Genomic DNA, 25,849 nt, shown 5'->3' with positions numbered 1-25,849 from the left:
ACGATGTCGTGAGACCCCGGATCCACATGAAGCACTGCACATTCCATCGTTACTCAAATGATGAAGCACTGCGCTCCCAAGTCATTGTGGGGTCCGAGTCTGCTGAATTCAAAAGGAAACTTCTCCAGAAACAACGAACCCTCGATGAAATTCTGGCGATGGCCCGCACCGACTTGGCGGTAGCACAACAGGTGTATCAATCTGGGACAAGTAAAGATATCATCAGACCCCAGAGATCAGGAGGTCATCAAGAAGCTGACACCAACCCCACCCGAAAAGGTCAGTCATCCTTCAAAATCATGCTACAGGTGCGGCTATGAATTCCCCCATGAGGATACATGCACAGCATTGAGACAGAGGTGTGCAGCATGTGGGGCAGACAACCACTTCAGAGGGTCTGCAGGGACACCCCTGCACCGATCACCCAGGCTGCATCACCGAGAACAGCAGGCGCTATCCCAAACACCGATCATACGACAGAAGGCCAAGCCGTGAGTACAGAAGATTTCGTCCCGCAGAAGGGGAGAGCAGCCGACAACAGTCCAGATGGTCACACCGGTCCCCTAACAGGAAGAGCACACACAGGCCTTGATGGAGCGTACATTATGAGGAAGTACATTGTCATCCTCGCGAAATAGAGGAGGAAAGGGTACGTGTGGGCGCTAGGAAATGAGACGGCGAAGGAACACAGCCCCATTCTGACTCTCCATGTGCACAACATGCCAACAGAGTTCCTTGTCGACACCATAGCAACGTTAAATGTCCCAAGTGAGGAGGCCTACAATCGACTCCCACAACCGCCTTAACTGAAGATCCTAGCACATGGACATTTTCCCTTATGGCTCAAACACGCCGTTGCCATGCAAGGGAACCTTTACAACAATCTGTGAGCACAAATCACTCACGGCCCGCATCCAGCTACATGTACTCTCCACAGAAGCCATCAGTGGATGTATCTTAAGTTTTAAAATGGCCATAGACCTGGGACTCGTCCACATTCTCTACCATAAAATGGCTCACAAATACCAGGCCCCAGAATGGGATGTCACAAAAGCATTTCCAAACCTTTTTAAAGGATTGGGTAAATTACAAAACTGCAAAGTAAGGCTTCATATCGACACCAGAAGTTAAACCTGTCGCCCAGCATTGCAGGGGCCTCCCCATAAATATACAAAAGCAGGTAGGGGAGGAGATAAGAGCCTACTGGACCTTCACATCATTGAGCTAGCGGTGGGACCCACCCGTTGGGTCTCCCCAATTGTACCAGTCCATAAGAAATCGGCAGAAGGATCTATCCGTCTCTGCACAGATATGAGCCGCCCCAACACGGCTAGCCAGCAACAGCGACACCAAGCCCTGAGAATAACTGACATGATCCACCTTCTCAATAGAGAAACTGTATTCTGAAAACTTGATTAATAAGGGCTACCACCAACTAGAGCTGGCCCGGGAGTCTAGATATATTACCACCTTTGTGACACACATGGGGCTATTTCGCTACAAGCGCCTGCATTTTGGCATATCCTCGGCTGCCGAGACCTTTCAGGAAGAGATCCACCCAGTAATCAAGCACATCTAGAGTGTCTGAACTACAGCGACAACATTCTAGTGTTTGTCAAAACTGCCCTGGAACACGACAACAGCCTACACAGGGTCTGCATGGCCCTAGAAGCGGCCCAATCACGCTCAACAAAGATAAATGTGAATTTGGCAAATGGACCCTCAAGTTCTTTGGACACATTTTCAGACCAAGGAATGCATCTGGACCCAGACAAAGGTCAAAGTGCTACAAGAAGCCCCACACCCAGTGAACGTGTCGGACCTCAGGTCATTCCTGGGGCCCACAAGTTACTGCTCCTGCTATCTAGAAAATGTTGCGACGGTGAGCGTTCCACTACGTGAGTTAACCAAAGACAATCAGGACTTCCTCTGGACACCTGAATACGAGGCCGCCTTCGAAGAAATCCGTGCATGCATTGCCTCAGCCACCGACATGGCGTATTTCAGCTCTGCCACAGACACTGTAGTGACAGTGGACGCACAATATGACCCCAGGACCCCACACATTAAGAAAGTTGTGTCATATGTAAACCGCAGTCTGACCAACAATGAGCAGAAATACTCGCAAGCAGAAAAGGAAAGCCTGCCGGTCGTCTGAAAACATTTCCACATGTTCCTATTTGGGGAAGCCTCGGGTGACGATGGCAGGGGAGCGTCAGACAGGTCTCTTCATCGCAGCCCGAGCCGACTAGGGAAGGCAGCCCAGTCCGAGCAAAGACTAAACCCAGAAGACTGATTGAAGAGATGGGTTAGCACACAAGTATTTAAAAAGGCGGAAAGTTGTCATGTTTATGTTCATGTTCAAACTGCATCGTTATGTGGAAGGTGGGGCTAGGGTGGGGGGCGGGACACAGCAAGGGGAAAGGATGTGATGGAAAGCAGGAAGGGCAGTTATAATAAAGATGGGGTTGAGATCGGTTGACACTGTGTGGTCCTCCCTTCATTGCTGAGCATGCTGTGCGCCATGAATCATACCAGCGCCGCAAGAATGAACCCACTCTTCAACATGTTACAACACAATTTCACTTACTTGATGCAAGTCTTGTTTATGGGGCAGTGTCATTCATTGGATGTATGTCTTCACTCCTTGGAGCACGCGCTCATCCATTGAGGAGAAGTTCAATATCTTGCACAAACTGACTTATGGATTATGTCCTTGGTTGGCTCATAATCTGGGCCTTTTCTTCTGCTGGGCACATCTACGTCACTACCTGCGTGTTTCTGCACCTCTCTCTCTGTCTCATTCATGTCCCCGTTTTCTCAGAATCCCTCTCGCCAATCCCGTTCCTTAAAGGCCTCAATGTCTCTGATTTTCTCAGCGTGTCTCTCTCCAATGTTTCTATCTCTGTAATGCCTGTGCTTCAGAGCCTGTCCTGTTCTCATCACACCATCACTGTTTATCTGCAGTCCTCTCCAGTGAGTTCTGTCCTCTGTCTTTGTCTATGCATCTGTAAGCGCTGCTTCTCCCTACTTGCGTCACAGTGTTCTATTTCTATGTACACCTTTCTATGTCTTTTTAAGTCTGGATGTCGTCGTGTTTCTCTTTACAGCTACAGTATACGCACGGGACGTGGCCCCGGCAGTCTCCCAAAGCTCAGGCCGAATCGGGGACCTGCCATGGCTCCCTCCCCACCAGCAACTAAAGACGCCTTTTCTTTTTGCCACAGCCTGCGGATTTGAACCCGGGTCCTGTGCTGAAATCACCTTTGTTTTATTCAATAGATTGCTTGAAATGACAGGCTTTGTGTTACAGTCTATTGAATGAAACAAAACAAAATCCAGCACCTACGAAATAGCACAGTGCCATTTCGTATGTGCTGGATTTCTTGTGTTTCATTTAAGACTGCTTGACACACGAAGCCCGTAACGCCAGGCTTTATGTGTCAAACAGTCTATTTAATGGAACGAAAGAAATTAAGTACCTATAAAATAGAGGCTTGTCAGCAGCATGGCTCGAATCCCCAAGCAGGATACAATACAAAAAGGCAAATAAATAAATGTTTTGGAATTGTCCTGTGCAGGGTAAGCCCTGCCATAACAAGCCAGTGTCACATCGCAAGGTGCTATTGGGGAGCTTGGCATTACATTTGATTGTTGCACACACAAATAGTGTGTCAAGCAGGCTATTGCATGAACCAGGGCTTGGGTTTGCACAGGGCAATAAACAAAAAAGAATTTAAAAAACATACAGAGTGTAAAGCCACTTTATTGTTCCGAGTTACGAAAACTTCAGACCACGCCCATCATTTAGGCCACACACCCTCATTACAGCTCCTCCCACCCCCTGATTTCTCACCCCACTTAAATCACTGAGTATACGTACGCATAGTCTGTGGATGTGGTTGCACATGTGCAGTCGCGCCTCCAAGTCTTTACAGACCCCATTCTTCATGCCTGTCTAGCCCAGAGTTTCTTGCTACCTGCAGAATTGTGTGTTAGTTTGGGCCGGGCTGTGTCCCGTCTTCCTTTTTGTGTCTAGGTCTTCCGATTTCTACGTCACTGTCTTTCTGTGTCACTGTCAGTCCACAGCACCCCTCTCTACGTCTTTGCGTGCACCTGTCACTATGTGTGACTACGTTTCACCCTTCTCTGCATAGCTCAGGGATTGTTTGCACGGTTTCTGTTCATTGGCGGTTCTGGTATGCACAGACCGTGTGCTGGTCTGGCTCTGTGTGCAGATGACTGTGCCTGTGTGCGCTGCCTCTTGGCTGTCCCTGCCTATAGTGCTGGTGTGCTAGTTCCCCGGTATGTTTCCAGCATTCGCTCTCTGTGGGGGCAGTCTCTGAAGATATAGGGCATACCAAACTGATAAGATGGCTCAGCGGGTTGAGCGCTTGCTGCAGCGATCTGTGTGTCATCTGCAGGTCGCGGGTTTGAATCCTGGCAAGGCCAACTCAGCCTTTCATCCTTCGAAGGTTATAAATGAGAACCACCTTCGGTTGGGATGATAAATGTATGTAAATATGTTCCATGTACAGCGCTTAGGCGTAAGCGCTATTTAAATGACAAATCATTATCAAGGTCGCGAATACGATGTGGCAGTATTATATATCCTATTTCAGGAAGTTGAAGGTAACGTTATTTTTAGGGTGTAAAACTAAATAACTGCCATTCCCAATGATGGTATTTTTTCGGAATCGTACAAAAATGTCGCCCTCATTTCTGCGCCCCCGCAGTTACTGTGACTTTGGGGGCGCACAAAATGAGGGTGACATTTACTGCGCCCAAGCAGAGCGGGGGTCGCGGGGGTGTTCTCTGCTCTGCTTGGGCGCTGTAAAGGGAGTCAGGGGTTGCGGGGGTGACCGCGGGCGACACGAAAGAAAAAAAAAAAAAAGAAAAGCACCCTGCGGCGTCAGCTCTAACCCACGTTAGTGGGAGGAGCTGATGCCGCAAGGATAACAGAAGTGTGCAGCCTTGAAAGGTAAGTGGGGGTGGGGGGTATGTAGGGAAAAGCAGGCCGGGGAAGCGGGCACAGTGATCTATATGATCACAGCGCCGCGCCGTAACTGACGTTGGCATTTCGTCCGTCGCAGTTATGGGCGGCCCAGAGATCACATAGATCCTATTTTTTCAAGGGGCTAAATGCATGTTACCTCGAAAACCGATGCCTTTTTGTAATGCCTAACTTTTTGCACCTCGTGAATCATGCAAATTAAAAGATTCATGTTCACCTTAAGGTTCCTCTTCTGATCAGGCAGTAATACTATTAATTTTCCTCCCCGTGGCCTGGCTTTGCTGGTACCCCCGATTCGAACATACCGAGCGAGTATGTGGGGAGGCGGTGGGGGGCATACAGGCTTCTGTATGACCTTTGTTTCCTATTTCCTGGGAGTACGTGTTCTGCCCATTTATTTGTTGGGAGCAATTGCCCATTTTTAGGGGGTATAAGTGGCTGCGATGCCATTCATTGACAGGGCTGAGCTCAGCAAAGGACCGTCTTTGGAGATGGCCAGGTGTCCTGCCTTGAGCAACCCGCTGACTTCTGCGACTTCTCCAACAGGGACTTACCCACAGCACTTAGCTATAAGTAGTGCTTAAGTGCAGGTTGACATTGACACTGTAGGACCACTATATATCCTAAGGCAACATCTCCCTCTAGTGGTGACAACAGGTGAAGCTATGCAAATTGGCATTGTCTCTATATATCCTAAGGCAACAGCTGCCGCTCAACAGGCGAAGCTACTGCATATGAAAAACAGGGACAAACATACATCTGGCCTTTTATTATATTGTTAGACTAGATGTATAGGAGCTGGGGGACCAGTGATGGCAAATCCCCCTCGATGCCACCCTTAACACTGGGCCTGGCGTTGGAAGAGTACAAAAGCCCGCCCTTTCAGTAGTCCACGTAGCCAACTAAAGCCCCTATCACTTCCTCTGTCCACCCTCTGACACGCTACTTCAGCGTACGGTACTCGCATTAGTAATGTCGGATAGTATACTTACTATTTCTGACAGTACTTGCCTTGCTATTCTAAACAGTTCCCATCCATACTATCTCGGACTGAACCCTTGCTGTTTCAAACAGTACTTTCCTTGCTTTTTCAGAAAGTCCAATTGCTATTTTCAACAGTACTAATTATTGTTTTTTTTTTTCAATAGTACTCTCCTTTGCTATTCTGGACAGAATCTTTGCTATTTTGGACTATACTTATCCTTGCTATTTCACACAGTACCCTCTCTTGCTGTTTCACACAGTACCCTCTCTTGCTCTTTCACACAGTACCCTCTCTTGCTCTTTCACACAGTACCCTCTCTTGCTGCTTCACACAGTACCCTCTCTTGCTATTTTGGTCAGTACTTCTGCTATTTCAAACAGTTCTCACCATTAATATATCGGACAGCACTCACCCTTGCGATGTAGTTCAGTACTATAACCTTGCTATTCACACAGTACTCTTCCTTGCTATTTCACACGGTACAGGCTCTTGGTATTTTGCGCAGTACTAGTGCTATTTCAAGCAGTTCTCACCATTACTATTTCAGAGCGTACTCGCCCTTACTATGTGGAACAGATCGCCTTGCATTTCCGGACAGTACACAGTACACCAACCTTGGCTGTTTCAAACAGTACTCACCCTTGCAATTTCTGCGTAGGCCAGTCCCAGAATCCCCTCCCAGTTGGAGCCGTTGATAAAGAACTTGTCGGACTCGGTGATGGCGGCAATGTTGGCTCTCACCGTGACGTTTGGTCCATGAGGGATGGATACCAGGTCGGTGCCCAGGTCCCCTTCCCATTTGCCCTGGGTGTAGGGCACGTAGACGCCCTTCCTCAGGTCTCGGTATGTGCTTGATCTGCGGAGGGGAGGATGGAAAACGCGTGGACAGCATCAACATCACTGCAATAAGTGTGATCTCAGATACAAGCATTCCTACGCTCCCGAGGAAGGGCGATGGATCGGAGCCAGGTCAGGCGAGGGCTACCATGAAGGTGCAGCGACAGAGAAAGTTTAATACAACTGGGATATATATGTACACAGGGTCGGACTGGGGCAGGCACCGATGGAAAAGTGGCCCACACTTGCAAATGGCAATTCATTCCTGGTAACAGACTGTTTGAATAGTACCCAAGGGGGATTTTATGGATAAAATGAAATACAAATTGTAAAATGTAAAGAATATTTATTCATCAACAATGGTCAAAACTACTAGCCACATCGTAAAGCAACTCATCAAAGTGTCCCACATTGGCCAAAAAAGTGGCCCACTATGACCACAAATACTGGTCCACACTAGCATTTTGCGCTTTTGTTTCGGGCATTGCCCGGTTGCACTATAGGCCAGTCGAGCCTGTATATATATGCCGCAATAGCTGTGCGAATGTTTAAATGGAGTTGTGACTCTAGAACAGGGGATATCAAGGTAGGGTCTTGATGGAGGTGGTCAAGTGGAAACATAACAGATAGTTGGCGTGGTGCTCGGTAGTTGCTTCTCCAGACCATCCTCCATTGAGTCCTCCTCTGTGGGTGGAAAGAGGTGCCCCCGAGAGAAGCGTGGTGCCTGCCCACATCCTTGTCTGAGTGCGGCAAGCCAGAAAATTGTAAGACCTTCATGATCAAGGCCCGCACTCTAGAACCATACTCAAGGATGTAACATATTACTTGGAGGTTCTGGGCAATTGAGCACTATGGTCTTCCTGTCAAGCTCTTCCAAGCAACATCTCTAATCAATGATAAGCCAGGCTGCTCCCTACCCTAGGCTATCCTGTCTGTTATTGAACAAAAGCTCTTGTGATAACTCACCTTTCTCTCACCTCTCGCGCCTGCCGACATCACCTTTACAACATTCGTAAAATCCGATCCTCCCTCACCTTCCACGCTTCTAAACTCTTAATCTCCTCTCTCATCTTCTCCCGTCTCTTCTACTGCTCTTCTCTCCTCTTTGGTCTCCCTGTCTCTCATCTGACCCCCCTCAAATCCATCTACCACTCCTCTATCTGTACTCTCTGTCTCCTATGTCATCACAACTGTATTTCCTCCTCGCTCTCTCTCCTTGGCTGGCTTCCAGTCCTCTCCCAACTTAAGTTTCAATTCCTCTGTCTGGCTTTCAAATCTCTCCATGACCTTGCCCATCCCTACCTCTCCTCTCTCCTTTCATTCTACACTCCTTCCCGCTCTCGCCGCTCCACTGATCTTTTCCTACTCGCAGTACCCCCTTCACCATGTGCCTCTTCTCGCTTCCGTTCCTTTCAGCTCTTGGCCCCCCTACACTGGAACTCCTTACCTCTCTCCATCCGCTCCATCCCCACCTACTCCTCCTCCCCCTCTGCCTTGAAAGCCCTCCTTCCCCACTCCCCCCCTTGACCTCCTCCTTCTCTCTCCTCCCTTCTCCCCAGTCCCCCCATCCCCTTCATACCTCCCACTTCTCCCCCTTTTTTCTCATACCTCAGAACTTAAATCAGACAACTGAATTTGATCCCCCTCCCTGACTACCTCCACTCCCTTCCCCCTCACCTTTCCCTTGCCTCCTCCATCTAAGGAAACTGTTCTATGTACTGTTACACTGGTTTGTATCGTGATTGTTTATATGCTTCTCCATCCAGTGTACCTGTTGTTGTATTGTAAAGCGCTTTGGGTTAAAGCACTATATAAATTTAATAAACAAACATAACCATCAATCAGACTGATATCACAGATGTCAACATTGAGAACAATTGGGGTATGATGTTGGTCAGTTGCAATGATCAATATTCTTTCTGGTTGATAAGGCCCTGATCCATAAGGGGCCTACTGGCCCTGGTTGCAGGCAATATCTATGGCACACGACAATGAAGCCATTCTCCCTATTGCTCACAGTGAAACATTATGTAAAGGATCCCCATTATCAAATGATAAGCAATGGTCCCAGTTACCAAATGATAGGCGCACCTTCCTCCTAGCACACCGCCATACAGGAACGTCTAGACAATTATTTCCACACTTCTGATTCAACATACATGTTTAGCAATCGTTCTGGACTTCACTGTTTGGGCAGACTCGCTCCATTCACCCCAGCCAGCATCTGTATCTTTGAAGCCCTAGGTTTGTGTCAATAGGCCACATATCCAACCATTGACAAGATATGCCCAGCGAAGATATTTAGTCATCACAAAAATATATGATATTGGGCATCCTTCAGGGGGTGATGGGTCCATTACGCAGTCCCAATTTAAAGGTCGGCCCCTCTGACTTCTCCTTTGCTGCCGTCTAATTCTAAGCCTGTCCTCTGAAAAAGTAACACATTATGAAAGACTGTCTCGATTCAACAAATAGCTGTCGACTGCATTATACCGAGTGGTGGCTTCTCGCTGGATCACCTTGGCACTGATGCTGGAATACCCTCAGGATAGTGCAGGGGAAACACCAGAAAAGTCATCTGGCACATATCATCGAGACAGGACAAGATGGCTGCCACCTCAATTTCTGCATAACTTTCATTTGTACAGAAAGAAAGTTGTAATATTCTAAACGGGTTATGGAATCTACAAGTAGGTAATGAGTGAGGACAAGACTCTGAAAATCTAGTAATCTAACCCTTTCACGGTTTCAAGCTCTTGTCAAATGGACAGGTCAAGAAATCATACTTGAATTCTGAGTGTAATTTCTCTCCCTCTTTCAGATATATCTGGCAGCAAATATTACGGGGGAATCTGTTCATTTGCAAAGTGAATGCCCATACCTTCTAGTCCTGGCTGCTCTTCTCCCATCAGGCATGGGCCAAGGACGGATTTGCATATGGACGAAACCCTTCGGTAATGGCACAGTGTGAGGGGTCAGTAATCCGAGACTCGCGACTGTATTCAGTTTTCTTAAGGTTTTACATTTTATTTCAAACAAAATTATAAAATAAACCCGAACTAAACCTACTTTACCAGGGGATTCTCTACCTAGTCTAGGATCTAAGGGAAACCCCCTAGCATACACACAACTAACCCTCACACTAAAGAAACATTCAAAGTAAAGCATGAACAACACAAATAAAATGTTACCAACAGCCAGTGTCTTGGATGACTTCTACTGGTCCTGGGCAAATCTTGCTTCCCAAGAAGGTCTCAAAGTCACTTAATTCCAAGGAAAAAGAAAGCCTTGAAATAAAGTGTCGAAAAGTTGCAAAGAAACAAAAGTTCAAATAAATAAAACCCACTGGTAACGTTTCTGCTTAGCGTGATGAAAAGATTCCCTATTCCAGTTCCACAAAGAAAACAACAGCACCAATGGGGCTCCTGGTTAAACTACTTCCAGGACAAGCAAAACCGGCGGGGGGGTGAGGCGGTCTGGGAAACTCTCTACCAGCACGAACACAGCCCAATGACTTGTTCTTGGGTGGATGGCCCCTGGGAGAGTCTCAACCAAGTCTATAGCTCACTGTTCTTTTCACAGGACAAGACCAAAAAGGTTGAAGACAAAAGTATCACTTCTGTTTAACAACAACTTTTCTGCTTACAAGTGCTGTGGCGTCTTGTACATCTAATGTGTCAGGATGCTTCTGATACTGTGAGAGCAGGCTCCTTTGCCGCACAGTTGGCTTCTGCTACATTTATCTGCTAGAGTTTTGACAAAAATGTTGACAACCACAGTTCTGCTACTGCAACTTATATGGTTAGGTAACTTCAATAAGTCTTAATCAACCTCTACAGGCTGGCAAAGCACTCTTCTCTCTTGTATAAGAAGAAAGGGCAGCCTCTTTGTCTCTCCTTCTGTCTTGCAGCTATCACAAAAATTGGTCTTCAACTTCTAGACTATTTCTTCTCCACTAGAATAGTCTTGGGTTCACAGATTTAAAATATAGACTTTTGAACAAGGTCCCAGCCCCCTTCCACAGCTTCGTATGCTCCTTTCCTCTCCAGTAATTACTCCAAAGCGGTAATGCCACCCTTTCAGCCTTGGATAACCGTATTGCTCTTATACGGGAGGACTCAGAGTTAACAAAAGCTTCAGCAACTTTAAAGTGATGGTATGCTGGATTCACGTTAATAGGTTTGCGTCTGTTGGCTTGGGTAATACTTGTTCTCTGTTCTGCTTCAGCCACTTGTACAACTTGTACTTTATTAATGGAAACAAAATTAAGCACACGTGATTTCGCTTTCAGCTTGAACTGCCACTTCAAAGGATGTGCGTGCCCACCTTACAGTCAGCTTTAAGCTTCCACGGTATTGGGGAAACACTGTATCATGTGTGACCTCTTCAGACACCAAATTGTGCTTGTAACAATTTAGGAAAGTCAATTCTGCATTATTAAGTTTACCAGCAGCATTCTCTGTGTTAATAGGAACCAGCAACCAATCAACTATCAGCTACTTCTAACAATAGGGAAACGAGATGCTTTACGTGCAAGGGCTTCGGTTTTGTTAGCATGAGCGTGTGTTATATTTCATCTCATTAGGAAGACTTTCCACTTCGATAACAACTTTTACTCGCTTTGAGGTATATGCAAGTGTGAATAAAACTGGTTAAAATTACCGGCAAGATGTCTCTGTTGATTTGGAGTAAAGACCTTCCCTTTTCCGACTCCACATTCACGACGACTGCGGGCTGCCTCTGCTTCCTGGCTTGGTTTCTTCTACTCCTACTGCTGCAGGCACTTTTGGGGCCCACACCCCTTTGCTGCATGGGTGTCTTCGATCTGGCCTCATCAAAAGAGTCTCCCACTCTCCAGTTTCCCTCAGCTTGCTTGTGCACACGGGCCTTGTGTGGATGCACGACTTCAGCTCTGCAGTCACAGCAATCGGGCGCACCCATTTCTTCCAGCCTCTTCCAATGCTGCCACAGCCAAAAGGGTTTGTGAACACAGGATCAACTCAGAGCCTGCAGGTGAAATATGCTCTTCCTTCGCTCCGGCACCCCTTAAGTGGTCACACTTCCTTGTAAACTGCCAGCCTCATGCTCTGCTTCTACTTCTTCTGCTACTGGCCTTCCAGCTCCTACTCCAGCTTCATTCTACTGCTCCTACCTGCTGCAGCTTTTTATGCCCCTCAGATGGGTTAATTGTTTTCAGGTACAGGCCCTTAATACTAATTGCCTGACCCTTGGCAAAAGCTATTAGGCTTGCCTGCCTGACCTTGGCTCCTGCATGCCTCTTCAGCCCTCCTCTTTACGGTCTCTGAGGGATTCTGCGACATGCAGTCCACTTGAGAAAAAGTCAATTTCTCTACTTTTTTTCAAAAAAGCTTGAAAATAGATTTTCCTCCCTTGATGTTTTTAATAAAGGAGTTAGAGGGGTTTAACCTTTTTAGAGTTAGATGGTACAGTAAACGGCACATATTCAACATTCCTATTGGCATACCCTCGGCATTGTGGAGGATAGGGGAACTTAGGGGTATAAAACATTGGATCTTTGGGTTCAACACTAAATGGACTCACTTCTTTAGGATTAACCTTTTCATTCTCAGTAGGAGGTCGACATATGCCAAAATGGCAATAAGCCAACTCCTCCAAGTCCACGGAAAATATATTCCTCTTGAAGGGAAAAATACTGCGTCTCACTCTGCGAAGTCTCCCCACTTCCCTGGGCCTGTCCTCCACCCAGGTGATCTTCCTGCAGTACACCACCCCCAGAATTGGGATCAGGAAGCGTCTGCCCTCTACAGGCCACCTGGGAGGAGACTCTAGGCAGGGTTTTAGTGGGGGTCCACAGGATTCTCCACAACAGGCATGCTAAAACCTCATGAAATGAAGCCCAGAGGAATGTCCAGTGGTTAGGAATCATTGGCTCAAGCACAATACGCCATCACTTTGAGGTTTCCTCATTGGGTCTTCCTAAGTGTGGGGGGTATGTCCAGATGTGGCCACTTGTGTGCTTTGCTTGGCGACTTAAGCTGCACCTCACTGAGCAGGCCCAGTGGGGTTAGGATTGTACAGTGTTAGTTATGTGCCTGTGCAGAGGAGACATGCCACAGCAGTTCGAACTGGACTGCTCCCACGAGGCACTGGGTAGAGACTCCTTTACATATAGATGGAACCCTTCTAATGGCACAGACTCACTACAATGTCATGGAATGATGCCCAGAGGTAATTGAAGGGGTTAGGAATCGTTAGCTCAAGCACTCTTAACCATCCCTTTTCGGTTTCCTTAGTGGGCCTCCCTACATGTGAAGGGCATGCCCAGACGCGGGTCACTTGCATCTTAACACTCGCTCAAGAGGCCAAATGGGGTTAAAAGTAGAAAGGGTTGGTTATGTTCCTGTGCAGAGGATACAGGACTGGACCCTCCCTTGAGGAGCCGGACCACATCTGATTTCCATGCTGTTGTTTCCTTCTGTAATGACATGGGTGTCTAGCAGGGACTCGGGCAAGTCCACATAACCTTTAATGGCCATTATGCACACATGCATACTAGCACCTCCTAACTTTCCCATACTTTGGACTTGGGTCCCTCCGAGGGCTTTCAACCTACTGCACGTCGGGACCATACCTATGAGCAAAGGCGCTATACAAGTGATGAAATGAACTGTGCTTGCACAGGTGAGCGAGACAAAGGGGACTGCAAAGCCACTCGGAAGAAATCCCCAGTGCACACAAGCATCTTCTCAAACATGTCCATCCATTTCTCCTTCCGGTTTTCACGGCACTACAAAAATCACACCAATGACAATCCATGTGCATCCCAACTACGTACGCTTACTGCGATCTACGTCATTAAAAATGAGCAGACGCTGGTAAAAGCTGTTATTAGTAAGCACACAACGCAGAAAGACGAGTCTATTTCTATTAGGCAAAAATATAATAAACTAGGTACGCCGTTACAAATATGGCGGTACAAGGAAAAAGTGTTGGTAACTGATTTACCACCACTTTTACTGCCATATTAGAGGTTAGGGGGTGGGGAGCTGCAGGATGAACCTGGAGTATTTACTGTGGGTAAAATTAACACCGGTGGTAATGCTCTAAACCCCATCCAGCTAAATGGGACTGCAAAATGGTGACAAGGACGGACAAGCCAGCACTCGTAATTTAGCAGATTTACCGCCAAAACTAGTGGTGGTAGCGGTAAACGAGTATGGTGCTATTTCCATAGGAAATACTGCCACACTGGTAATGATGTTCTAAAGTTCCTTAATATTTAACGTAGAATTCCATTTGCTTGTTGGGCTACACGATTGCACTCTTTGCTCAAAGTAATTTTTTTTCTCAGGGTTTAAACCCAGATCCTTGTCAGATATTCTGCGATCCAGCCCTCTACTGCCCACTTCAGACTTCTAGTTTAGGTTTTTACACTCTAGATCAGTGGTGTGCAATGTTTGACGCTTCAAAGGCTTTGGAGTACAATTCACATCAGCCCTAGCCATCATAGTCAATGGGGAGGGATCATGGGAGTTGTAGTCTAAAACATCTGGGGAGCCGCAGGTTGCAGGCCCGTGCCATAGATGCACAACTTTACCATTATCTAAGTTCAGGCCCGGCATCAGTAGCTTTCAGTCCGGGCGATTGAAATGGGATCCCACATCCACCACCACAGAGCTTGGCTTGGATCTAACATAGGGTTAATGGGAATACTTCATCACACGCACTCTCGCATTTGGAGCAAAAGCGCAGCATCAACTGGGGGCTGCCGGGCTCAAGGTGCTGCTGCCCCATGGCCCATGGTTATAAAAGGCACAGAAGACTCGGAAATGACCCTTCTGCACATTGCAAAACAGCCAAGGCCTGATCTGGACAGTTACAGGCAAACACAAGACTATTTCCAAGCAATTTTGTGTGTAACACTTTTCTGAATACGCAATGTGTTAAAAAATATCTGGCCGTACCCACTTTAATTTGCATGATGGGGGGAGGGGAGCATTTTAATGTGCCCACGTAAAATGCACGCCCTAAGACACTCCTTTGTTGATGCTGCTGAGGACTGCAACTCCCATCAGCCATAGCCAGCAAAGTCACAGGTGAGATTTCATGGGAGTAGCAGTTCAAAACATCCCCAGAGCTGCGAGTGCCAGTTGCCTTTTATTCCATATATAGAAAAATTAGATCAAAAAGTAAATAAAAGTACTATAATATGACTAGTATTTTCCATTGACATTACAGTGATAACAATCTGCTTTTTTCAATTCCATGTGAGGCACTAGACACTTACTATGTAATATAGTTTGGGTTGTATTTATATAGACTATGATGTTAATAACTACTAAATATAATATTTCGCTTTTGTGATAGAGAAGATAGAATGTAGCATAATTTCGTTTGCCGGGTTGGCTCGTACTTTAGCTGTCAGAGGCAAATGTGATGAATTGGAGGAATTTGTCCCTTCTCCCTATGGGGAGCCCCCCTTTGAGGCTAGGGAGGTGAGCCCGCTCCACATAACCCTCCATAGGTGTCAAGGCAAGTAGGACCTCACCGGGAGAGACTCCCGCTTTGGGGACAAGGATTCCCGATCCCTTGAGGAACTCTCCGATGCCCTCCATGTGATGGACTATATGGAACTAGCTACCAAATCGTTACAAGTTCCATGACTGGGACGAAGATAAAGTAAACTTATACCATTATCAAAAAGAAAGAGAAGCTGTCCCTTTAAAATCACAATCTCCAAAGTACTGTGCCGAGTACGCTGACAAGAGAGGAGACGCCAAGGGGAGGAGGAAAAAGAGGAAGGCAGAGACAGACAAGGGAAGCCCCCTGTATGAAGAACACCTGAAGGAGGCAGAGCTGATGCAGACGGCAAACCTGCACATTCCAGAACTGCTTCAAGCTGAAGCAGGACGTGCTGGAAGCCCAGCGTGTCAGAGAAACCGGGAGCTGAGACAGCTAGACCAGAGCGCTCGGTGGTTGCATGACCACAGAGCAATCATGGTGGGCAGACTGGTCATTCAATGACGCCGACAGCACCTCGCAGAGGAAGCACCGAATGAACCAATTACTCGCAGCAATATCGAGAAGATAAACAGGAGACCGAAATGGGACACGAAGCAGACATTGCGAGAAGCAAACCCAAGAAAGGTCAAGATCCGAAGTACCTGCAGGCACCAAAGAAGTTCCACTAAAATACAGAGTGTAACGCGGAGAACGGAATACCGGGGAGCAAAAGGGGACTTGTTAAAGAAGCAACGAAACTCATCCAGTACAAAATGACGAAAGTGTGAAAAACAAGTTGATAATGTTGAACTATATTAATATGGCAATGAGAAATACAGAAAGCACCAAGCGTGAAAGGAATAGAAGTGGAGGCTTGATACCTTGGGAAAAGGCGAAGATCACTCAATATCCAAGAGACAGAGTGTGGAACACAAAGGGAGACACTTGGGAACTAACCAGACAGGTCCCTAAGATAAACCTTACACACGAAAGACCACTTTGGGAAAAGAGGAACCATAAGCATTTGGACAACAAAAAGTCCAGAGAAAAGGACACGATTCAAGTATACGATAATAAAGAGAGAAGGTGTCACAGAGTTCCCCCCTTCTCACCTGAGACCGATCCTTGCTGGACTCCATGGGCGGTGTCTTCTTGCGGACAGACCTGGACTTGAATAAGGCTGAGCGAGTCTCTTCCGACTCCAGCGTGCGTTTAAGATTCCGGGATGAAGCAATCCGGGGATCCGGGGAAACGAAGAAGACGTGCTGATGGTGCACGAGTCCAGGAAGCAAGAGGAAAGGGAAAGGGGCAAGGAATGGAAGTAGAAAAGCTAGGAACCAGGAAAGCAATACAGCGAACTACAGAGCACACGTCTGATCGCTACTTGGCAATAGCATTGAGCCGCGCGGAGCTGCGGGGGTGCGGTCTATTAGTAGAATACCTTACGTCCAACGTATAGACCGCGGAAGGCGTGTCACGCTGGACGGCCATGTTGGGAGTGTCAGGGAATGCAAAGCCTGTTCCGATAAGGACCAGGAAGACCAAAAGGGGCGCTTCCTGTGGTTCATGACAGAAGGGTTCTGACAAGAGCAAGGAAGAACCCTAACAAAGAAGAGAAAAAGACAAACAATCCTGAAGGAACTAATACTGAGAATAACAAGAGGCTATTTAAGGATTTTATATTGATCAGATCTCTGAAAAGAAGAAAACATAAGTGCAAAAGCACAACTACAAGGAGAAGGGAGTCATTCTCCTGACTTTAGTTAATTAAAATAGTGGTAGGGTCAGTTAGCTTAGCTTTGGACAGCTGACTGATTCTTTTTGGACATTTATTCACGACTGGCGAGCACCTTAGTAAAATAGTCAGGGGACGCCCCATAGAGATAGGAAAAGATTTGTATTCTTTAATAAACGCACATAGAGAGTCTGTGTCCTTCTTTGGCCTCTCCACACAAGCCAGACACTGGCTCAGCTCTCGCACGACTCTACCAATACATTTTGTGGCTTGCCCACCTCCATCTTGGGCAGAAGTTTGCAATTTATGGCTCTATAGGTGTTTTTGAGTACATCTGCCATGGTCCCTCATCAATGACGATGCTGGCTAGGGATAATGCGAGTTGTAGTTCAAAACCTGCTTGCTGTGCTTTCGCTGCCATCTTTTTACACGTTTGCTTTTTAAATGTGCACTTTTTGCCGCCGTCGGCTCTGGATGTGTTGTGTGTTTGGGGTAGGGGATTGGTGGTGGTGGGTGGCACGGTTAGATGGTGGGTGTGGGTTGGATGGGAGTTGGTGAAGGAACTCCCATTAAAAAAAATGCGAAAACGACTGCAACAAAAAGTGCACATTTAAAAAACAAATGTGCAAAAAAACGGCGACAAAAACACGTTAATCAGTCCAAAACCTCTGGTGAGTGAATGGATTCAGATGCCTGATTTAGCCGTATCACAGATAACTCCTGTTGTCCAAGTTGCCTCTGGGCACTTCACAGAATATGTTCTCTGTATGGCAGTCACTGACATAGTGCCCGTCACAGGTCAAGCTGCCAAAAAGGCAAGAGCAGAGCTCTCATGTTTCCCATACACATGCTTCAGACGGCCATTCAGTCCTGTTTTAGCATGGAATTCTGGGACTTGTAGTTTTCCTTAATCTCAAATGGCAACGAAAAAACAGCAAGTCCCAGAATCTAGAGGGACAAACCAGGGCTTGATGGCCTCCTCACAAATGGCAATGGGAAACTTGGGAGCTCTGTAAGAGTCCCCTTCCCTATAACGGTCACCAGTGCTTTAAGTGGGGTGAGAAATCGAGGGGGGGTTGTAACAAAGGGGGTAGCCTAAACGATGGGCGTGTCCTGAAGTGTCCTCAGCGCAGGACAATAAAAACGAAATGTGTCTTTCGTCACCGTCGGGTTACTTTTTTTTTTTTATTGTCTGGTGCTGGGGATCCGAACCAGAACCCTGAACCAGAACACTGTTGTGACGGTACCCAGTGATAAAGTTGCCTGTGAAAAGGTCACCAGGGGGTGACATTTCCCCAAATTTGCACTCTGACAGAAATCAAGCACTTTCCCCAAATATTCTAGAACTGTAGTTAGAATCGTAATTAATACCGGTCTGAAAATATGTGGGGAAAGGCTTTCAGGGGCGCCTACCTGGCGACTTTTTCCAGGGGACTTTTTCATATAGAACCGTCGGGACAAGCCAGTGTTGCATTGCACTGTGCTATTTCATTGGCACTCTTGTTTCAGCAGACGCAGTCTATTGAATGAAACAAAAGAAATTCAGCATCTCAGAAATAGTCTGATGTGATACTAGCTTGTCACAGGACAATGACAAAGAAATGCTTTTTTTTACCGTCCCATACCGGGAAATCGTAGCCGAGCCCTGCTGCTGACAAGCTAGTGTTGGGTCGCATTGTGCTATTTCACAGGTGCTCAATTTCTTTTGTTTTATTCAATAGACTGCTCGACACATAAAGCCGTTACAGTCTTTATGTTTTAGGCAGCCTATTGAACGAAGCTAAAGAAATCTAGCATCTACAAAATAGCACAGTAAATGTGCCGTTTCGTAGGTGCTGGATTTCTTTTGTTTCATTCAACAGACTGCTTGACACAAAGTGTCATATGAATGAAACAACAGAATTCCAACACCTACGGAATACCACAGTGCAATCAGACACTGGCTTGTCGCAGTGCTGGGGTTTGAATTCCCAACACAGAGGGATAAAAAAGGGAATGGGGCTGTCTGGTTAGGCTGGCTCGTTTGAGGTTTAGGGAGACTGCCGGGGCTCAGCCCAAGCCTACTTACAGCCCAGGCAGTCACTAGTATAGCGCTCTCTAGCATTCTTCTCGTTGTTGACAAAATCAGCTTCAGGCAAATCACAAAATTTCTTTACTATACGGTGCCCACAGCAGTGGTCGAAGTGTACGAAAAGAAGTAGTGGAACTATGTTTCCTCCTGGCCTTCCCCCGCTACCCACAAACCCCTTCACCACGTCCCCTTCCACACCCCATACACACCCCCAACACTTGCACCTGATGTTTAAGGGAACGTTCAGTGCAGTGCACTGAAAGAGCACGTTTCAATCTCTTCCTATACTTTTATTTTAAAACGAAAACATTCCGGAATGGTATCTTTTTAAAATAAAAGTATAGGAGCTGTAAAAACTAATTTTAAAAAGTAGAGTAGCACCGCTCCCGCTCACTTCGACCACTGCCCCACTGCAATAGCGCCCCCTAGTAGCCGAGTCGCCTCTTAGAAAGTCATCGCATATTATTTCTGTACAGCGATCAATGTTGGCTGAGCAGCCTTTAGGCGATTGATCTTAGTTGCTCGTGAAAGGTGTCTTATGTGTTTGCCGCCTCCCCGAGAGCCTGGTTCTTTGTGTGTGGGCAATGCCACCCTGCCCCTTCCCTAAGTCGCTGCATGGTTTACAACTGTTCAAGAGGAGTCTTATTCCAGTGGCTCGGGCTAATCCCTGGGGATAAGACGAGGATCAGCCGTAACAGAGAGGAATGGGACTGCAGACTCTGCAGCGGCGCGAGGCTTATTTGCCTTCTTAACCCCCCCCCCCGGATTTCACAAACGGATGAGATCTTGGGCCACGTAACTGGGATTTAGGTGGGACCAGTCGTCGCGCATCCAGGAGGTGGGTGTCCTTGGTGCCACATGGAATGACGTCTCCTATTCAACTAGATAACATCATTAAACCCCTCACCAGAGTTCAGATCCGCAAACCCCTAGTTTGACTATCAGCTCTGGAAAGCAGAGTCAATGGTAAGGAATCATGGGATCTGGAGACCAAAACATCTGGAGAGCCATAGGTTGCAGACCCCTGGCCTAAGGTCTGGATACCCCTGGCTTGGGCAGAGGTTTCCACTCCACAGGCAAGACTGTGTGCTCTGAAACTACTATGGTGGCGATTTCCCCCTGTTTAAAAGCCTATGAACATAACAAAACATAACCTTTCTGTACCCAGTCATTTTACCTAAAACACAACAGAGCGGAACATTTCACCAAAGTACATAATACAGAAAGACACCCAAATTCTTAATTAAATATATATGGGGTAGTGGGGTAAGGGGTTAAAATGAGTCGGGATGGGGTGGGGTGGCGTTATAAGCATGGTAAAACAGGGTGCTTGGGGTGGAAACCCCCGAGCCCCCCAATTAAAAAAAAAATTATAATTTGGTGCGTTTCGGTATTATGGTGGCAATGAAATGTACCACTCTGAAATTTGGGTCGATAAAATCACATATAAGCACCCCCCACCCTTCCAGATAAGCTCCAGCTTCCACAGCGAAGACCCATCCCCAGTAGGGCCCCATTCTCTTTCAGGCTCCCAATGTCATCCAGGTATATCCCGATTTTGGACACCAGACATCGATCTCCTTCTCATCTCAATGAGACAAAAACCACGAAGTTGCCGCCTTGATATTTTTTTTTCGGTGCATTTCCTTTCATTGCCGGGCGTCAGCTAAAGCGCGCTGCGTGATGGACATGAGAACCACACGGCGTGAAAGCGGAAGGGCGCGTCGGATTGAGCGTGAAATAAGCGGAAAGAAACAAAGCCGATAGCTTCATTTGTTTCATTCTCCGAGTTACCAACTTCACATTAAACTAATAAACAAATGACAGGTTATTTTTTTAGGGAGCCCTTTCAGCAACACTCTTGTTTACTTGGCGGGCTATAAAATAGCAGGAGTCGCTATTACACCGCTGAATTACATCCGTTTCTTCAACTTTGGAGGGAAGAAAGGGGAAACCAGCATTCTTACATATTTCTGAGCAGCTGCATGAACCTCTGAGCTATTTTAGCAGCTAACGTTGTAAGGCAGAGTAACCTGCTCACTTGCTCTCTGCAGGCTCTCCCCATAATCTGCTGCCACCAGTAAATCAATTAGAATATTCAGTTAATTGATGTTACCCGGGATGGGGGTGGAGTCGTCCGTTTATTCTGTAACTGAAATAGTGGTGGCTATGTCACAGCTTGCTTAACATTCTGCAGGGGAGGGTGGACTATGTCACAGCTTGCTTAACATTCTGCGGGGGAGGGTGGACTATGTCACAGCTTGCTTAACATTCTGCAGGGGAGGGTGGACTATGTCACAGCTTGCTTAACATTCTGCAGGGGAGGGTGGACTATGTCACAGCTTGCTTAACATTCTGCGGGGGAGGGTGGACTGTCACAGCTTGCTTAACATTCTGCGGGGGAGGGTGGACTATGTCACAGCTTGCTTAACATTCTGCAGGGGAGGGTGGACTATGTCACAGCTTGCTTAACATTCTGCAGGGGAGGGTGGACTATGTCACAGCTTGCTTAACATTCTGCGGGGGAGGGTGGACTGTCACAGCTTGCTTAACATTCTGTGGGGGAGGGTGGAGTATGTCACAGCTTGCTTAACATTCTGTGGGGAGGGTGGCTGTGTCTGCTAAGTCACAGCTTGCTTGACTCTCCTGTCCTCCTTGAGACTGGGCACACTGTGCCAATGCCAAAATAACATCAAGGAGAGCGGGTGTATTTACTATAGATCGCAGCTTGCTTAGCATTTTCATACCAAGCCTATTTTACACAGCCTGCTCATCTTCGGGACCTTGCTTGGGATGTCATGGCTTCTTAGCATTCAGAGAATATGCCTGCTATGCTACAAGTCCTCAACATTCTTGGTTTCTGCGGTTGTGTTTTTTCTGTCACCTCTTCTTTTGCAACATTAGATGCGTTCTGCCTTTTATTTCACAATTTGATTAGCCCGCTTGGACCTTGTCCGATTCCAAACAACTTCACATTTGATAAGCATGCCTGTCATGTCACTGCTTGCATGCCATTCTTGGAACAGGTTTGCTATGCAAGAGCTTTCTTTGGATTTGGGGACCTTACTTGGTTTATCAAAGCTTGGTTGGCATTCTGGGACTGTTCTGGTTCCATCACAGCTTGCTCTCGATTCTTTGACTATGCCTGCTAGGTCAAGGTTTAGTTCAAAAGTGCATGATTGTGCCTCCTATGTCACAGCTTGCTTAGCCTTGTCTGCTGTGCCCCAGCTTGATTGGCATTCTTAGACCATGGCTTCCATATAATAGCTTTCTTGGCATTCTTATTCTTGATCCATCACCGTTGCTTAATGTTTTGGCATGGTGTTGCACATGTCGCAGCTTGCATAGCATCCACGGTCTATGCCTAGTTCTTGCTTTCTTTAAATGGAAAACGGAGGTGGGTTTTTGCTGAAGCTGTGAGAAAGCTTTTTTCTGATTCAGTGTTTGAGGAGTGAGACCACTTTAACAAAGGAGTTTTTTGCAAGGAAAGAGGGCAGCTGGCCTCTTCCGTAATGGCTTGCCAGGCGAAGAACGATGGTCTGGAGGGTTGACCAGAGTAACGCCAGAGGTTAAGATACCGTCTAAACCTTTCAGCCATCACCTCTTTGTTTTTGCTCAGCTTGTAAAGGGTCAGGACCCCGATCCATGGCTATTGGCAAGGATCTAGCCATGCATGCCAGCATACCCAGTCTGGGAGATTGTTATCCAGTGCATTTGTTGCTCTTATCATTCTGGGACTTGTAACTTTCCTTTTCCCCATTATAAATCCAGGACTGCAAGTTCCAGAACGCATAGGAATAAACAGGACTGGATGAAAATCGTCATGAGACATGGGGGTATTCTAGCATTATGTTGCATAAATGACCAAAAGCTTCCATTCCCAGAGTACTTGGAGACCATTATACAACTATACGGACCAGCACTCCCATCATACCTAAAAGGGTCCACATAGGTCTTAGGACTTTTACAAATATTTGGTGGGATCCCGAATAAAATCTAGTTACGCTGGATGAAAAGGCTCTCTATACCACATAATTTAGCAGCAATTGCACTTGAGCACAGAATTATTGCATTCTGGGAACTGAAGTCCAAGATCCCAGATCCCGCTACAAAACAGACTGCATGCACAATCAGTGCGGCCTGCGATTTGAGGTTCAAGTTACCAGATCCCTTGGTGACAATGGCTGAGCGGAGGGTCATCTGAGTTGAGTTTCCAGATCCTAATCATTTAATAGTGTGAATAAGAAACAACTGTGATTAGTGACTAGAGGAAGTCAAGAAACCAACCCGACAACCCTCTGTGATATAATAAACCATTCAAAATGTTTTAGAAATAACCACAGCATGTATGAATCAGGTGGCACTGCACACCATGGCAGGGATTGCTTCATGAAGAGTTAGACTCCCTCTAGGTACAAGCAAACCATGGAAGAACAAAAACAGAGGAATACAATGTATGCATTTTTAGACCTTTCAAACCCATGAAAGTCTGCTTTCTTTGAAAAGCAAAACTCTGCAGATCTGATCCGCCAGTTTAGCTTAAAGTTGATGTTAACTTTAGATCGCTTTTACCTCTAGAAAGCCCATCATAAGGAAGTAGGAAGAGCTACCTCCACCACCATCTTTAGCAACCTCCCAGTTGTGAGAAACCAGAAGGTGTCTCACCCATTAGTCCCCGGGGATCTGTCATCCAGGTGGTCAGGACACGGCTATCGCTTTTGGATTCCGTTCCTGGGGGTGGACCTGTGCTGAAGGATCACCTGGGTGATGGGGTCTTCAGGGAGTGGGAATGAGACACCGGATGGCGAGATGGCATTCCCACCCACTTTAACTCCTTCACTGCATCCTACCAGGATATGAAGGAACTCTAGGCCCCCCAACCCCATTTGCCATTACCAACACTTTCACACGGACAGCCGACTTTGTGAGAAAACAGACTTATACCCAAGCAGTGTACCCGACATGTCCCAATATAATGGTCAGACAAGGTCAGGCAATTGCCGACAATCATTCACACCTGACTTCCATTAAACTTCCCCACATGGATAAAAGGCAGAGCATGAAGGCACACTCTGAGCGAGGAAAAACACATGAAGGAACAGCAGTTTGGCATCGGCAGCTGAATGAAGGGAGAAAGACGGCAAACCATGAAAGGTTCGCAAGGAGGGAGATGCCCTTAACCTTTTTGACAAGAAATTGTCACTCTCAAGAATTCTTCGACAGTGAAAGCGTAAGGCCAGGAGACCCACATAAAGAATTCTTCATTGTGTGTCAAAGATACCGGAGGCCCTCCCGCGTGGCTGACCAAGGCAGAGAGGAGCAGCAGCAGCCATGGTATCGTCCTTGAACAAAGGGAGCGCCAGAGAGATCAACACAGCCGGTGAGTTGGGGAAACCGATGCAAGAACGGTTTGTGTTGAAGTCAAGGTTGGAAGCGGCAACATTGTATAATGAGCGCTGGAAGGAGCTTTGTTAAACGCATGTGATGAAAAACGTGAGTAAAGCTACAGTGCTGATGAATGTATGAACTTGAGAGGGAAAGATACAATACCGTTGACTGAGTGGTCCGGCACCGTGAATGTGCTCAATCGAAGGTCTCTGTAAGGTATCCCACCAAGAGAAATGAAAGTAGAAGATTGATAAGAGTAATTGTATGAAGTTTATCAAAGTGGTCCTGCGATGGTTTAAGCAAAACCCATCGCATATTTCGAAAGTCTTCGATTTTGCTATCAGGAGGATCCGAGCCCAAACGAGGGAGGTCCATATCAAGAGGATCCCAGTCCGAATGAGGGAGATCCATATCAAGAGGGTCTGAGGCCGAATGAGGGAGAGGCATGTCCAAGCCCGAACGTGGGAAACCAAGTGTGAACATTGTGACAAAAGGGGGTCTCAGCCTGAAGGAGGGAGACCCTTGATGAACATTGAAAGCAAGAACTTGTGCATGTGAAAATCCTGCTTGCAATGGAACTTTGTGATTGGTTTGTGACGACACACCCTCTGCAGTAAGAGACTGTTATTAGAAAAGAGGCTTTGGCAGAAGGTCTTGATGTCCATGCTTTGAACTGTATCCTCGTGGCTGAGAAGCCAGAGCGTGAGCGAAGCTCGAACGTGCCGCCTTACCCCGTGTTGAAAACGTGGAGAAGGGGAGCCAACTGCTCAACTATCCTGACATATAATTTCTTGAACACTTTCTTTTTGCATACACTATTGTCCCACACCATTTTGGAAGGATTGGCAACAGGTTTATTAGTATAGGCCCTTTTATTTTGACAGACTCAACAAGGACTGCGTTATTATTATTTGATGGTCGTTGCTTGCTCCCCTCCTTAGATTTAGGATTAGATAGGCGTTCAACCAACCCACTGAAGTTCAATAAACACCCATGAACTGTGATCACGTGTCTGTCTTCACTGTTTGATACCATGCCTTCCTTACACAGCGCACTGCTGATAATATGGGATGTGCCTTACGCAAGACCTCTAGGCTCTCACAGCATAATTATTTTAGATCAAAAAAGTCACTCTTTCAAATTTTGAAAATTGGAAGATCTAAGAACCACCAGCCAATATAACCTGCTCAAAACTCGCATATCTTTCACTCTCTGGCTTTACCCTCTATTACTACGTCCTGCTACAAACCTATGCAATGAGCAGGACCCTTTTGAGTGAATTTCCGTATGCAGGATATCCGTAGATGGATTTACTTTCATTATCACTTCCTGCAC

At 46.7% G+C, this 25,849-nt stretch overlaps 1 protein-coding gene across 1 annotated transcript in view; it reads right to left on the bottom strand.

The window, feature by feature from the left end:
• Positions 1 to 25,849, bottom strand: part of BACE1 (beta-secretase 1) — a 142,002-nt gene that overhangs the window by 38,851 nt on the left and 77,302 nt on the right. Inside the window, exon 3 of the mRNA XM_069614473.1 lies at positions 6,639 to 6,855. Within this exon, the coding sequence (XP_069470574.1) occupies positions 6,639 to 6,855 (217 nt within the window). The remainder of the gene's footprint in view (positions 1 to 6,638; positions 6,856 to 25,849) is intronic.

This window comes from Ambystoma mexicanum, chromosome 9 (assembly GCF_040938575.1).
Source record: "Ambystoma mexicanum isolate Mex_15411 chromosome 9, UKY_AmexF1_1, whole genome shotgun sequence".
Classification (NCBI taxonomy): domain Eukaryota; kingdom Metazoa; phylum Chordata; class Amphibia; order Caudata; family Ambystomatidae; genus Ambystoma; species Ambystoma mexicanum.
Note: the sequence above shows the minus strand (reverse complement) of the source record. Positions and strands in the feature narration are given on the sequence as shown.